General features: G+C 49.7%; 1 protein-coding gene across 2 annotated transcripts; it reads right to left on the bottom strand.

The window, feature by feature from the left end:
- Positions 1–7: 7 nt before the first annotated feature.
- On the bottom strand, positions 8–13944 carry gpm6bb (glycoprotein M6Bb). Of its 2 annotated transcripts, none has more exons than XM_066686767.1 (7): positions 13884–13944; positions 7309–7495; positions 6631–6787; positions 5644–5806; positions 4378–4451; positions 3702–3767; positions 8–1495 (listed from the first exon to the last, which is right to left on the bottom strand). In XM_066686767.1, exons 1-7 carry the CDS (start codon positions 13885–13887, stop codon positions 1346–1348), a joined length of 801 nt encoding a protein of 266 aa, XP_066542864.1. In that variant the 5' UTR covers positions 13888–13944; the 3' UTR covers positions 8–1345. The 2 variants fall into 2 exon arrangements, with proteins under 2 accessions (XP_066542864.1, XP_066542865.1); XM_066686768.1 differs by lacking the exon at positions 8–1495 and adding an exon at positions 1977–3278.
- Positions 13945–16201: the final 2257 nt, after the last annotated feature.

Raw genomic sequence — 16201 nt, 5'->3', positions numbered from 1 at the left:
TTGCCAATCCACCTACCAACATGTGTTTTTGGACTGTGGGAGGAAACCGGAGCATCCGGAGGAAACCCACGCAGACACAAGGAGAACACACCACACTCCTCACAGACAGTCACCCGGAGGAAACCCACGCGGACACAGGGAGAACACACCACACTCCTCACAGACAGTCACCCGGAGGAAACCCACGCAGACACAGGGAGAACACACCACACTCCTCACAGAGGTGCAACTCATGAACCTTCAATTGCCAAAGATCTACAGACAGAGCCCACCACAGTGTTAGTTTCTAACAGAAGAGGATAGCCACATGCTCAGATGACCTTGCTGGCTGCTGTGGATGCAGTGTGTATGTGCAGTATCACAGCTGATGCCTGTTGAGGCCGGATAAGACGTTCAAAAAGACTTTTTCCACGCTGCATTGCGAGGGAAGATATCAGATGTGATGACAATGAGAATCTGGCCCGACAGACAGCAGCGTCAGGAGGTCTAGAAAGACTCCAGTGCAATTCCCCATGCAGCCCTCTATGTACATCTCAGTTTCCCATTGCTGATATTACTGCTTTTTATCATTTGAAAGTCTGGTCTTTCTTTTCTGTATCATAACGACGTGGTTTCTCACTGACCAACAGTAAAGAGCGTAACTAACGACACACACTTGACATACGAACTTCATTTTGAGACATGAACGAAGGATTCTGAGCAAGTCACAGGCGTTCACCGGGAATCCGGATTCGAGAAATGCTCCAAAATGACTGCGAAAAACTGTCCTTAAAGCAGCAGTCCATCATTTTACTGGGGGGGATGTCATTGTTTATCTTTTATGTTTTCTAAAAACAGTGTTGTCCCTGAGTGGGTCTCTCACATGGAGGCAGTCATAAGATTAAAACAGGGTTTGGTAAAAAAATGTCCGACACCTCCAGGCCACCAGGGGTCAGTAATAATATCTGTCACGTGTAAAACGACTGACTGTACCTTTAAAATCTCTCTGTAATACTTCAGTGCAGGTATCTGTTTATATCCTGACATCACCACCCCCCTCAAACACTCACTCCGTCACTCCACGCTCCCCCCGTCCTCTGAACCAGTCCCCGTCCTGTGAAGCTGCCACTATTCAGTGAGTTGAGGAGGATTAGAAATGAAGTTATGTGTGTGTGTGTGTGTGTAAGAGAGAGAGATTGTGTGTGTGTGTGTGTGATGGTCAGTGAGAGACAGGAGTTAGTGGTTAGTGGTTAGTTGCGGTGGGGGAGTGTGTGTGTGTGTGTGTGTTGAAGAGGGTGGGGTGGGGGGAGGGGTGCTGGCAGACTGTTTGTATTGAGCTGTGGGGGTGGGGTCTCAGAGTGAAGTCTCAGGAACAGGAGTTGAGACCCTCTCTGGAGCGAGACTGAAGATCCTGCAGCTCTTGCTCCTCCTTCGATTTCACTTCTCGATACGAGAGAAAATAACTCGCATCTTTAAGATACGCCCAGTTTGACGAGAGGATCATTAGGTAGTGGATCTGGAGAGAGAGAAAGAGAGAATAGAAAGAGAGAGAAAGGCCGAGCAAGGTGTCCGTCAGCACCGTAACCACAGCAACGCTAGATTAACGCTACCCACCACTGGTTTATATTTTAATAAACATTAGAACAACAGACAACAACAGCACCGCTACATCTGCCCAACACACCCCCACACACACACAGCACAGTTTCTGCAGTGCTGAGCCCAGAGCAGCAGCGACATGGTGTTGTTCTAAGTTCTGAAACCTTCAGGATGTTTGTAATAATCTGGATGTTTCTCCGAGTCACAGCACGATCCGTTCATTATTAACGTTAATATTAATATTCCTCGTTATTGTGATTAGTGCGGGGGTTAGTCAGAGTGAAGCGTTAGCGTTGTGAAGTTAGCAGTAAAAGCTAAAGGAAGGTTAGCGCACAAAAACATGGATCTACAAAATAAAAGTCTCTCAAATGATAAAGAACACCTTAAGACATTTTTAAACAAAGTGTGTTTATTTGGTTCTGAAAAGAAAGAAAAGCTACAGTGTATTTTCAAAGCTGTATTAAATATTTGTATAAAACACAGTAACACCGACCAAATCATTAAAAACCCTGGAGCAGAAGCCTGCGGCGCTAAGAGTCGCTGCCACATTCAGAGCAGTAATAATACAACTTTCATGCTAATGCCAACACTAAGCTAACGCGGCGGAGTGGTTATAAACTTAGTCACGGATCCACTGCTCGGCTTTGGACAATTCTCCGTAAAACAACAAGACTCTTACTTTGAAATGCTTTTTAAATAAGTTTGGCTCTGAGGTCAGAGTGTGTGTGTGACCCTCAAGCTCAGACTCGGATGAAGTTCACTAGTCCAGTCCGAGTGCCCCACGCTGCGGGGCTGGAACCGTTTGTTCAGTCCGGATGCGTCTGATTCGCACTACTTTCTGAATTTCTGGACAGAATGAGAACGAGGACCGCGGCGCTCCACAGTTCCTCTGACCCGTGGGTGGCTGAGACCTATAGGTGTTTAATGTTCAGTGGGTCCTGAAGGGGGCGCTGTAATTTTTATAAATTTGGAGTCCAGTGGAGTGTAAGCACAACATTTTTTAAAAAAAATAAAAGCGAAAGTGTGGGTTAAGTTCAGTTTGTAGACGGAGAAAGTGTTAGTGACTACATCATAAACTTAGAACTCATTTAGTAATTAACTAATTTAGTGAATAACTAATTAATGAATGAAGAGCTCGGTAGTGCTGCGTGTAGACACCGATTCTGACATCATTAACCCTTTCAGAGAAAAAGTGCAGGTGGGACTCACCAGAAAATATAAAAAGTAAACACAAACGGAACGGGACCGGAAGTGGACCAGAACTGCAGCGATGCAGCGGAACTCCCACTCCAGAACCAGAACCACCACAGTTCACTGCGACGGGTTCTGTTTAATTTCTGCTTCAGAGCTGAGACGACCTCGGATCAGAGTCTAAACACACACCTCTGTTAAGGAACCCCTGTAGTCATTTTTAAGGTGGACTGAAGGCTTGCTCAGCCTTGTGTCTATAACTACGTCCCTGTACACACTACTACTTCATTAATACTTTATTATTACGTTATTAATACTTTATTATTGTTTTATTCCTGTGTTATTAACACTTTATTTACATGGTGAAAGGTTGTGGCTGCTGTGAAAGTCTGGGTCGAAGGCTCAGCGTCTGCTGCTTAAAACTCGACTTAAAACTTAGTGCAACAGTCTTCTCTGCTCTTAAACTTCAGGAGAGCAAAGTTATACGTGGTAGCCATCATGTAGATGAGCTGAGGGAGAAGAACACAAAGGAAAGTGGAGGTGAATAAAGACTCTCTGGAAGACCCTCAGTGTGCCTCTGCTGCAGTGAACGCTGGAGGACCGCAGACTGACAGCTTATTATTCTAATTCTCCAGTCCACCTTAAATGGTGCAGCAATTCCATTCTGTACCATTTAAGGTGGAGATGAAAGTTCTCACACTCGTTTGGCTGAAAGACGCCGTTCCGAACTTAAGGAAGCTGGATGATCTTCTGATTCGGATTCTCCATTCCACCTTAAATGCTGTGTTTTCAAAGGTGTGTTTACGGTTTCAGTCACTGTCCCTCATTTCTGACTCCAAACAACTCTCCACACCCCCCCACTGCCCCCCACCCCTTCTCCCTCCACCCTGTAAACAGTGGGGCATTTACAGAACAGAGCTGTGTGTCCTTACCAAAGCAATGACTGTGGCTCCAGCTCCAGCACAGGCCACGATGTACAGGTGATAGGAAAGATAGAACTGAGAGAGAGAGAGAGAGGGTGGGGGAGGGACAAGATTAATTTACCTTTAAATACGTTCATTATATATAAAGTGAAGGGCATTAAAGGTGCTTTGTTTGGGACCGAGGACATTAAACACACCCCTGTGGTTAGTGTAGAACCTCCTGTAGGACGGGCCCTTCCAGCAGGGGGTGCCACATTGCAGCACTGTGTTTGTACAGTGGCCCAGAGTGGACACACCGGACCCTGGTCCTGGAACACGCTCTGGGGTTCTCACATTGAAGCAGCAGAATGGAAAGGAAGGGGTGAGTGAGGGGGACTGGCTGCAATTTACAACCTCACCACTAGAGGCCAGTGGATCTTACACACCACAGCTCTCAAGGTGCAACCATTGCTTACACTGTTTTCTGTGAATCTCTCTCCACAGAGAGGGCTCCCACATGGGGGCGACCATGTTCAAAAATAGCTGTAGTGCAGAATCAATGACACACACGGGTCACTAGGGGTCAGTGTAGATGTTGTTCCCGAAGGAAGGAATGATGGACTGCAACTTTAACAGCCTGTTTTCACTGGGTGTACCTCTCAGAGCGGTGTGTATTTGAACAGTGAACTATTAAGGGGTGTTGTACCTCACTGGAGTTACAGATGTCGAGGAGCATGGATCCGCAGGCCACTCCTGGTTTGGCGGTCCAGGGAATAATTCCTGCGGGAAAAGAGATATGTGTCAGCAGCTGCGAGAAGCTGTGATTCTCGGCCGTCAGCACTTTCTGAAACACACGATTCTGAACAGATGTTTAACACAGCTGGAATTTTACTCTGGAATCCTGAACGGGAGACGATTCCCACACGCCCCAGATGTTCACTGCTGCAGGGCCACACTCAGCCACAGGAGGCAGTGTCTCAGTTTCTGTTACATTCAGCTTTATGGGCTGTGAGAGTGAGAGTGAGACTGACAGGTGAAGACAAGCAAAGGTGGAGACAGTAACAGGCAGGTAAGGATAAGGAAAGAGAGGGGGAGACAGGTAAAGGCAGGTGGAGAAATGTAAAAGCAAAGGTGGAGACAGTAACGGGCAGGTAAAGAGAAGTAAAGAGAGGTGGAGGCAGGTGGAGACAGGTAAAGGCAGGTGGAGACAGTAACGGGCAGGTAAAGAGAAGTGAAGAGTGGTGGAGACAGTAAAGGACAGGTGGAGACAGGTAAAAGCAGGTGGAGACAGTAAAGGACAGGTGGAGACAGTAAAGGTCGGTGGAGACAGGTAAAAGCAGGTGGAGACAGTAAAGGACAGGTGAAGACAGGTGGAGACAGTAAAGGTCGGTGGAGACAGGTAAAAGCAGGTGGAGACAGTAAAGGACAGGTGAAGACAGTAACGGGCAGGTAAAGAGAAGTCAAGAGAGGTGTAGACAGGTAAAAGCAGGTGGAGACAGTAAAGGACAGGTGAAGACAGTAACGGGCAGGTAAAGAGAAGTCAAGAGAGGTGTAGACAGGTAAAAGCAGGTGGAGACAGTAAAGGACAGGTGAAGACAGTTGGAGGCAGGTAAAGAGAAGTGAAGAGTGGTGGAGACAGTAAAGGACAGGTGGAGGCAGGTAAAGGTCGGTGGAGACAGGTAAAAGCAGGTGGAGACAGTAAAGGACAGGTGGAGACAGTAAAGGACAGGTGAAGACAGTAAAGGACAGGTGAAGACAGGTGGAGACAGGTAAAAGCAGGTGGAGACAGTAACGGGCAGGTAAAGAGAAGTCAAGAGAGGTGGAGACAGGTGAAGAGAGGTGAAGACTGTAAAGGGCAGGTAAAGAGATGTGAAGAAAGGTGGAGACAGATAGAGATAGGTAAAGGCAGGTAAGCACAGCTAAGTGTAGATAGCAGCAGGTGAAAATCAGAGCTAACTGGCTGTGGTCCTACCGTACTGTCTCATGTCCACGCAGATGGAGCTGTTCCCTGGGAGAGGGGACGCCTTCATGGTCGAACAGGTGGACCACATGTTGTAGAATAGGAACACGGGAACCGCAGAGAACCCAAACACCCCCAGCCACGCCACGCCCAAGATGTAGGTCAAAAACACAAACTGAGAACAAACAGAACAGTGGCAGAACCCTGGTCAGACCGGGTCAGATGGGGATGACCTGTCCAAACTGGACTGTATTAGACTGGGCCAGACAGGAATAGACTCGATTACACTGGGCCAGGCTGGATTAGACTGGATTGATTAAATTTGGGCAGGATTAATCAGGATATTAAATATTGATTAGCCCCAGCCTGGATTAGTGAGGACAAGTTCGTATTAGTCGACATTAGACAGGAATGATCAGGAGTGGTCAGTGTTGGTCTGTAGAGGTCAGTATTGTTCGGGAGTGGTCAGTGTTGGTCGGTAGAGTTCAGTGTTTGTCAGGAGTGATCAGTGTTGGTCAGTAGAGGTCAATGTTGTTCAGGAGTGGTCAGTGTTGGTTTGAAGTGGTCAGGATTGGTCAGGAGAGGTCAGAGTTGGTCAGGAGTAGTCAGTATTGGTCAGGAGAGGTCAATGTTGGTTTGAAGTGGTCAGTATTGGACAGTAGAGATCAGTGTAGGTCAGGAGTGGTCAGTATTGGTCAGGAGAGGTCAGTGTTGGTCAGTATTGGTCAGGAGAGGTCAGTATTGGTCAGGAGAGGTCAGAGATGGTCAGGAGTAGTCAGGAGAGGTCAGTAGAGATCAGTGTAGGTCAAGAGTGGTCAGTGTTGTTAGGAGAGTTCATTGTTGGTCAGTGTTGACTAAGAGAGGTCAGTGTTGGTTTGAAGTGGTCAGTAGAGGTCCGTGTTGGTCAGCAAAGGTCAGCATTGGTCAGCAGAGGTCAGTGTTGGTTAGGAGAGGTCAGTATTGGTCAGTAGAAATCTGGAAGTGGTGTTCCAGTCGTACCATGGCGCTGATGCAGCGTCCGCAGATGGTGGTCTTGAATTCGCTGTGCAGCTCTTTGACGGCGCTGGTAGTGTAGAAGCCCTCGGCCAGAAGAATGATCCCGTACAGGAAGAAGAAGGAGGCGATTCCATAGATCACGTACTGCAGCAGCTGGATCCTGGAGACACAGGACACACCCCTTTTACACTCGTTTAGGAAAAGCCTACAGTCCATCTGCTGAAGCACAGCGCTGTCCACTGGCCCTACCACACTGGTCAGTTTCTGGCCACGGAGCCACTGTTGGTCAGCGGTGGTCAGACACAGGTCAGAAGTTACAGACCTGAAAGTGGACGGCATGACGCTGTCCAAAATAAAACACGTATCTCCAAAACAGTACCTTTACATGAGACGGAAAAACCTTCTTGACCTTCTATTGGTCCATTCATCATGAGATTTACACACAGTTTGAAGGACAGCTGCTGTGTTTAAAGATGTAATAAACTAAACATCCACACACACGGAGATACAGGGTTTTCTCTGGAGAGTGGTGCTAAGCTCCAGAGTCCAGCCCCACACTGCACCATGTTTAAACTCTGACACATCCAGCCCACTAGAGGTCAGAGTGTCAGTAGGTGAAGGACCTGTAGAGGGAATGTTTACATGTCATGGACAAGGTTTAACCCCCGGTGTTCCACCTACACTTCGGTGAGCGTGGCGTGGTCGGTGGGGATCCTGGAGAAGTGCGTCTCGAGAATGGTCAGTGTTCCGGTCAGAGCCACGTGTCCACACCCGCAGAACAGAGCCACGCCCGAAAAACACAGGATGGTGGCCACTAGGGAGGCGTAGGGAACACCCCCTAGACACTTAATACAGCAATCCAGACAACCTGCGGGAACACACACACACATCCAGAAACACTGTCAGATCTTCACGGTAAGCATTCACAGTAAAATGAGTCAACACGCTTGCAGGAGAACACTAACAGACCCTCATGGTTGTGATGTCAGCACGCTTGGCTGCTTCTGATTGGTCGTTCAGTTTGTGATTTCAGTTTAAAAACGAACTGAACACGGTCAGCTTTTTTCCACCGTCCTGTCATTGGTAAAAAGTTGTTGCCATGACAACAGGGTCATACATAGTCTCTCTCTTTCTCTCTCTCACACACACACACACTCCAAAAATACTCTGTCAGGAAATTTAAGGGGAACTTGAAGGGAAATTTCCCCCAATTTTCTAAATTTGTGTGGTGTTGTTAAGAGTGACTTTTCCACATGTTCCTGCAGTAAACTCTGGGAATGCCATAAACAGTGTCCCTCTCAGTGCAGTGGTTCTCCTCCAACGTCTCCATAGCGCCACACTCCCCACCACCACCCCCCTCTCTTTCTCTGTTCTGTCACTCTCTCTCTCCCTGGCAGGACTTCTTTTCTGTCTCTCTCCCTCTCTTCGTCTTCCAAAGAACTGTTTATTCACACTCTCCCCCTTCTTCTTTCTCTCCCCCTCCTCCTTTCTCCCTCCTTTTGCCAAAAACTTTCCAACTGGCCCCTCCTCCCTCACTGTCCCTCTCTCTCTTCTTTCTCTCTCTCCCCCGTCTCTCTCTCTCTCTCTCTCTCTCTCTAAGTAACTGTTGAATCACACCGTTTCTTCTTTCAGTTTCTCCTCATTCGTCCAGAGACTTACTGTGTGAATGACAATCAGGAACTCGCCTTCAGTGTGTGTGTGTGTGTGTGTGTGTGTGTGTAGTGCAAGTGTGTAGAGTGTGTGTGTGTGTGTATGGAAAGAGTGAAAGTGTGTGTGTCACAAGCCACAAGTTCATGTTCCCACCACAACACAATACTGACCAAGACCCTCCCCCTCCCCCGCCGAAGGGCGCCATGTCTCCACCACATTACACACACACACACACACACAAATACACGACAGACACATGTACACACCACACTACACACAAACACAATACAGACACACATCACATACACTCACATTACAGACACACATCACACACACTCACATTACAGACACACAAACACACAGATGTAACCCTCTCCTGAATGAAGTTTCTGCTCCGCAGAGTGGGTCCCCTGCAGAGAGTGGCCATGTATAAGACAGTTTCATTAGAGAGTGCTCCTCTGACCCTGACTTGGCCGTGACGCTGCCCCCTGGTGGCCTGAACATGTCAGAGTGTCTGTATTGGACCGTACTGACCCGGCCCGGTGAGGGGGACCCACTCTGTGGAGGATAAACCTGATCTGTGGTGAGGAACACTGTTCCACCATGGGTCATGTGTGTGTGTGTGTGTGTGTGTGTGTTTGAGATCTGCCCTCTGAACCTGACCCTAATGAATATTCATGAGCTCAGACAGCTGCGGTACTGATCTCATTCAGAGAAAAAAAGAGAGACAGAGAGAGAGAAGCAGACAGACAGAGAGAGAGAGTCAGACAGACAGACAGAGAGAGAGAGACAGAGACAAAGAGAGAGATAACACTGCAGCTGTGGCGATTAGAGAACTGCGCTGTTCCCGACTGAGATACCGATCTGAACGGCGTTCCTCGCTGCTGAGACAGATCTCCGCTTCCGTATCTTTCCCTAGTTTCCAGTTTCACACAATCTTCAGTTTCACACAATCTTCCTCTGCTCCAGTCAGGAACCAGGATCCAGGCATGGATCCAGACACATCCCTCCACGTTCCGTACCAGGCCAGTGTTCGGGTCAGAGTCCAGCGCTGGTTCTGGTGAAAGGCCCAAGAGTGAATCATGATCCAAGTTCCTGAGAGACTCCAAACTCTGACTCACTCTTTCCCTCGGAGCATGCAGCTGGAATGTTGCTCGGGAAACAGATCCAGGGTTCTGGCGCCAGCTCCTCATTATTTCTGTTATCCTGAACCGCAGCAGCTCTAGAACTCCTTCAACTTTCTGCACAGAACCCAATCCTGTGTTAAAGAACCCCTGAAGAATTCTAATTCTAGACAGTTCCGAGAGGTTCTATGGTTCCTTATTGAAACGCTGCTTTTATTAAAGTTCCTGGATTGCCCACAGAACCACAAGTTCTACTGGAGAACCTCTCAGGAGCCCTTTAAGATTCTAAGGGTTCCAGTTCAACAACAGAACTTTCAGACCAGGAGAATTCCAGCCCCTGTGGGAATCTCTGGATTTGTGATGGATGGGAATACCCATAAAAAAGAGTTTCACACAGCTGCCCTTCATCCGGAGAGAAAGCCCAAATATTCCAGACATTCCCATCTGTTCTCCACGGATCTTACACATGGCTTATGACTTGGGAACGGGAACGCTGGAAAACCTGGGTCTCACACAACTCCGTCTGAACACTCTCCATCTGCACACACACACACACACACACACCTCTGTCTAAACAGTCTCTACCTGCACACGCACACACATCAACCACCAACACACACACACACACCTCTGTCTAAACAGTCTCTACCTGCACACGCACACACACACACACATCACCCACCCACCCACCAACAACACACACACACATAATCCACCAACACACACTTTATTGAGCACTGTGTTTATGACCTGCTTTAATGGAAGTAGGACAATTCGGAAAAAAGAATTGATCCCACCTCATCAATACTATTCTCACAGGGCCAGGAGTGTGTGTGTGTGTGTGTGTTAATGTAGCTGCAGTGAAGCATATGGTAGTGTGTGTGTGTAATTTCACCAGGTCTTTCTGGAAATGCAGAACAAAAAAACAAAACATCTGACATCGACGGCTTTTCACAAAGAGAAACCCTCACCAACCCCCCACCACACACACACACACACACACACACACACACAGAGAGAGAGGGAGAGAGAGACACTGACCGACAACAAATACTGATCAAAACACAGCTCCCACAGACTGTGAACTCCAGAGAGACACAGACCCCAGGCCCGTCAGAGGATACCAGTGCTGACCCGTTCTGACCCACAGTGTCCGGTGAAGAGGACTCTGTCTCTTTCAATTCTGCGTAAACACAACTTACACAAACTCCAGAACCTCAGGCCCAGAACCAGGAAAACCATTTAATGTCAATCTGGATTTGATCAGGAATCTGACACAGCTCCAATGGCTCCTCACCGTCTCCTCACCATCTCTTCACTGTCTCCTCACCATCTCCATCAAACAAGACTTTAATATTCTCCAATAAAGAGCTTGTGTTTATGAGTTCATAATAAATCAATTAAACATGTTACAGTCTGCTGTTTTGTCCCATACCTAGTGTTCTAGATATTTATGGCAACACATGTTCTAGATATTTGCTGTGAAGCGTTTTCTAGTTATTTACTGCAATAAGGGTTTTAGATATTTACTGCAGCACACTTTCTAGATATTTACTGTTCTAGACATTTACCGCAACAATGGCTCTAGATATTGACTGCAATAAATGTTCTAGATAATTACTGTGATATATGTCCTAAGTAGTTACTGCAACAAGCATTCCAGATATTTACTGTGATGAGTGTTCTAAATATTTACCGTTCTAGATATCTACTGCAACACCCATTCTAGATATTTACTCTAATATATGTTCTAGATATTGACTGTGATGAGTTTTCTAAATATTTACTGTTCTATATATTTACTGAAACACCCGTTCTAGATATTTACTCTAATATATGTTCTAGATATTGACTTTGATGAGTGTTCTAAATATTTACTGTTCTAGATAATTACTGCAACATCTGTTCTAGATATTTACTGTAATACATATTCTAGATTTTGACTGTGATGAGTGTTCTAAATATTTACTGTTCTAGATATTTACTGAAACACACGTTCTAGATATTTACTGTAATACATGTTCTAGATATTGACTGTGATGAGTGTTCTAAATATTTACTGTTCTATATATTTACTGAAACACCCGTTCTAGATATTTACTGTAATACATGTACTAGATATTGACTGTGATGAGTGTTCTAGGTAGTTCACTTGTTGCAGGGACAGTTAGTTCTCTCGCTGTTACAGGCTCCCACTGGTAAAGATCGAAACGTTGGATTTGGAGGTGTTTATTTTTTAATAAAACCCCCTCATGCTGGGCTGTGGAACCGTGGAACTGTGTTCTCCACAGTGATGTAGCTCTGGTCAGTTTCTCTCTTAGAGAAGTGCAGCATCAGCCCCTGACCTCACTGTATTCAGTCACCTCCGCACCGCAGTGTTCACAGTGTTCCTATAACCAGTGTAGTTTTCTAAGGAGAGCACAGCGTTCTCTGACAGTGGAGAGGAACATGGTTCTAATGAACACACATCGGTTTCTGTAAAACGGACCGCGCCGACTCATGTTTCTCATAAACAGCAGAAATGGAGTTCTCCGCACACAGAGGGAACCACCCCAGCAGGATCCGCAAACACTGCCCTGAGCTCATGGAGAACAGAGAGGAGCTGTCCTCAGATCAGCTGACAATCTGCTGCATCTAATCAGCACAGGCCACGGGACACACTCTGACTTTTCCCAAACTTCCCAAGCTTATCAATGTAGGACAGTGGACACCTCAACCCAGTGTGTGTCCCCACCAGCGTCCTGCATGTCCCTCTCCACCAGGACAGGGTTTAAACCCCGCCCCCTTCTCCAAACTACGGTCAGACATCAGCCTTGTGTTTACTGTCCTCGCTTTCTGTGAGGGGCTTTTAGAGGAGGACGTCTGGTTCCATTCACTTCCACTGTCCCCTGTCCCCCACTGTTTACTGTCCTCACTTTCTGTGAAGGGCTTTTAGAGGAGGACGTCTGGTTCCATTCACTTCCACTGTCCCCTGTCCCCCACTGTTTACTGTCCTCACTTTCTGTGAAGGGCTTTTAGAGGAGGACGTCTGGTTCCATTCACCTCCACTGTCCCCTGCTCCATCCCTAACTCTGTATAAATCCATGGTTTTCCTGAACTCTGTCGAAGCTGAGTGAACAGAGGAAGAAAGAGGACGGAAAACCGTGTATCTCCAGATCAGTCACGTCTCAGGAGGTCCTTTCTTCTTCGAGAGTCGTCCTGAAAGTTCACATGATGTCGCCAACCGTCACTGAGCGACAGCACACACACACGAAGACGGGGACGTGGGGTTTGTGTGTGTGTGGAGCCGGAGAGAAAGCAGGGGCCGCTGGCTCCGAGCGCCGGGAGCAAGGGGGTTTAGGATGGTGGATGTTTTCCTGGTGACTCAGAGCCGTAATCCTGACTTTACTCTGAGGATAATCTGATCCAGAGCCGCGCTGAACGTTTCCACATGCTCCTCAAACACCACCCCGCAGCAGGTGGGACCCCAGAGCGTCCAGGGCTTCTCCACGCTCTGTCCAGGAGACACAAGAAGATTCCCAAAGCTTGGAAACAGTGCCACGGTTGGCTGTGGGGTGGACGCTGCTCCGTCTGTCTGACTCGGGTTCATCATCAACAGCTCCTGTTCTCACTGAGGCTTCTATGGAGGCTCAATGCCATCAGATCCTCACAGCAATGTTCCAGTGTTTGGAGTAAAGCAGAGAGTTACTGCAGTGTCTCCAAACTTCAAACACACACACAGCGCTCTTCCCCCTCCCCCCATCACTCGGCCTTGTCACTGGACACAAAAAAGCAATAAAAGCCTTCACAACACCCCCTCACACTCACACACTCTCTCGCTCAGCCCTGTGCCCATTCCTGTGAGTGTGTGTGTGTGAGAAAGAGAGAGAAAGAGAAAGAGAAAGGGAAACCCATCTGTCCCAAAGTCCCCTGACCTACTGCCCCCCCCTCCATGGGCCATGGGTCAGCGTCTTCAGATTTTCCATCGGAATTACAGACACCCCCCACCCCCCACACACAGAACATCAGAACTGTGTTCTCAGCTTGAGTTCCACTCGAAATAAACCACAGACAGACACAGGAACACCAGAAAGACCCCACCACCCCCGGAACCCCCATCAGCCCCCCCTTCCCCGTCCCCCGGATTAACCCGTCTTCACTCTGAAACTGAAATCTCAGCCCTTTAACACCGCGATTCAGACCCGAATACTCGCCCCACTGCTGAGCGCTAAGTGTGGGGTGCGGGGCTTTGCTGGGGACCCGAAGCGAAGAGAACTCAGAACCGTTCCGTTGAAGGTGGACCGAGCCCTGGAGCTGGAGCCGAGGGACAGACGGAGGCTGTGTGTCGCGTGGGAGCCGCGCAAATCCTGTTAGTTTCAGCCTTAATCTTCCTCCATGCTCCACTTCCCCCGGTCCCGGGCCCAGCCGCTCACTCAGCGCTTCCCCAGACCACCCCCCAGAACCCCCCCGAGAGACAGAAACCCGGAGACCCCCGCTACTCACCCATCGCTCCCGCTGCTGCTCCTGGTTCGGTTCCGAATGAGAAGCTCCACAAACACCGAGGGAACGCAGCACTCATACAAGACACGCCCCCTGCGCTGGGATTGGCTGAGAGTTGCCATGTCCTGGGCTGTGATTGGCAGGAAGTTTCTTTTACTCACTCAGTTATTTTTACATTTCAAAACAATCTTGGATTTAAACGTAAGAGTTTGATTTAATGAAGTAAAATGATATAATAATAAAATAAATAAAATATGAAGAATATGTAGATAATTAGAACCCATGTCTGAATATGTAAATACCTTAGGAGTAATACATTTGACTCATTTCATTATCTGTACCCGCTTCTCCAGTATAAATTGTGTTTGATTAAATGTTTTAAAATATTTATTTAAATGTCATCGTGAAAACATTTTCCTCAAAGACACATCTAAAGCATTTGTATCTAGTCTGAATATAATGCAATTTATTTTCTTTAACTCGACCCTCCACTCTGACCCCTCCCTCCGCTCTGACCCCACCCTCCACTCTTACTCCTCCCTCCGCTCTGACCTACCCTCCGCTCTGACCCCACCCTCCACTCTGACCTACCCTCCACTCTCACCCCACCCTCCGCTCTGACCTACCCTCCACTCTGACCTACCCTCCGCTCTGACCCCACCCTCCGCTCTGACCTACCCTCCACTCTGACCTACCCTCCGCTCTGACCCCACCCTCCGCTCTGACCCCACCCTCCACTCTGACCTACCCTCCACTCTCACCCCACCCTCCACTCTGACCTACCCTCCACTCTCACCCCACCCTCCGCCCTGACCCACCCTCCACTCTGACCTACCCTCCACTCTCACCCCACCCTCCGCTCTGACCCCACCCTCCGCTCTTACTCCTCCCTCCGCTCTGACCTACCCTCCGCTCTGACCCCACCCTCCACTCTGACCTACCCTCCACTCTCACCCCACCCTCCGCTCTGACCTACCCTCCACTCTGACCTACCCTCCGCTCTGACCCCACCCTCCGCTCTGACCCCACCCTCCACTCTGACCTACCCTCCACTCTCACCCCACCCTCCGCTCTGACCTACCCTCCGCTCTGACCCCACCCTCCGCTCTGACCTACCCTCCGCTCTGACCCCACCCTCCACTCTGACCTACCCTCCACTCTCACCCCACCCTCCGCTCTGACCTACCCTCCACTCTGACCTACCCTCCGCTCTGACCCCACCCTCCGCTCTGACCCCACCCTCCACTCTGACCTACCCTCCACTCTCACCCCACCCTCCGCTCTGACCTACCCTCCACTCTGACCTACCCTCCACTCTCACCCCACCCTCCGCCCTGACCCACCCTCCACTCTGACCTACCCTCCACTCTCACCCCACCCTCCGCTCTGACCTACCCTCCACTCTGACCTACCCTCCACTCTCACCCCACCCTCCGCTCTGACCTACCCTCCACTCTGACCTACACTCCACTCTCACCCCACCCTCCGCTCTGACCCACCCTCCGCTCTCACCCCACCCTCCACTCTCACCACACCCTCCACTCTGACCTACCCTCCGCTCTCACCCCACCCTCCACTCTGACCCCACCCTCCGCTCTCACCCCACCCTCCACTCTGACCCACCCTCCACTCTCACCCCACCCTCCGCTCTGACCTACCCTCCGCTCTCACCCCACCCTCCACTCTGACCCCACCCTCCGCTCTCACCCCACCCTCCGCTCTGACCCACCCTCCACTCTCACCCCACCCTCCACTCTGACCCACCCTCCACTCTGACCTACCCTCCGCTCTCACCCCGCCCTCCGCTCTCACCTACCCTCCGCTCTGACCCCACCCTCCGCTCTCACCCCACCCTCCGCTCTGACCCACCCTCCGCTCTGACCCCGCCCTCCGCTCTGACCCCTCCCTCCACTCTGACCCACCCTCCGCTCTCACCCCACCCTCCGCTCTGACCCCACCCTCCACTCTGACCTACCCTCCGCTCTGACCTACCCTCCGCTCTGACCCACCCTCCGCTCTGACCCACCCTCCGCTCTCACCCCACCCTCTGGTCTGACCCCACCCTCTGCTCTCACCCCACCCTCCGCTCTGACCTACCCTCCGCTCTGACCCCACCCTCCACTCTGACCTACCCTCCACTCTCACCCCACCCTCCGCTCTGACCTACCCTCCACTCTGACCTACCCTCCGCTCTCACCCCACCCTCTGGTCTGACCCCACCCTCTGCTCTCACCCCACCCTCCGCTCTGACCTACCCTCCGCTCTGACCCCACCCTCCACTCTGACCTACCCTCCACTCTCACCCCACCCTCCGCCCTGAC

This window comes from Hoplias malabaricus, chromosome 12 (genome assembly GCF_029633855.1).
Source record: "Hoplias malabaricus isolate fHopMal1 chromosome 12, fHopMal1.hap1, whole genome shotgun sequence".
Taxonomy (NCBI): Eukaryota; Metazoa; Chordata; class Actinopteri; order Characiformes; family Erythrinidae; genus Hoplias; species Hoplias malabaricus.
Note: the sequence above shows the minus strand (reverse complement) of the source record. Positions and strands in the feature narration are given on the sequence as shown.

Excerpts from the sequence above, each read along its gene's own strand:
- gpm6bb (XM_066686767.1), bottom strand. Across the intron at positions 5,807-6,630 it reads GACGCTGCATCAGCGCCATG|TTTGTGTTTTTGACCTACAT; the intron begins GTACGACTGGAA and ends GTTTGTTCTCAG. Across the intron at positions 4,452-5,643 it reads CGTGGACATGAGACAGTACG|GAATTATTCCCTGGACCGCC; the intron begins GTAGGACCACAG and ends CTTTTCCCGCAG.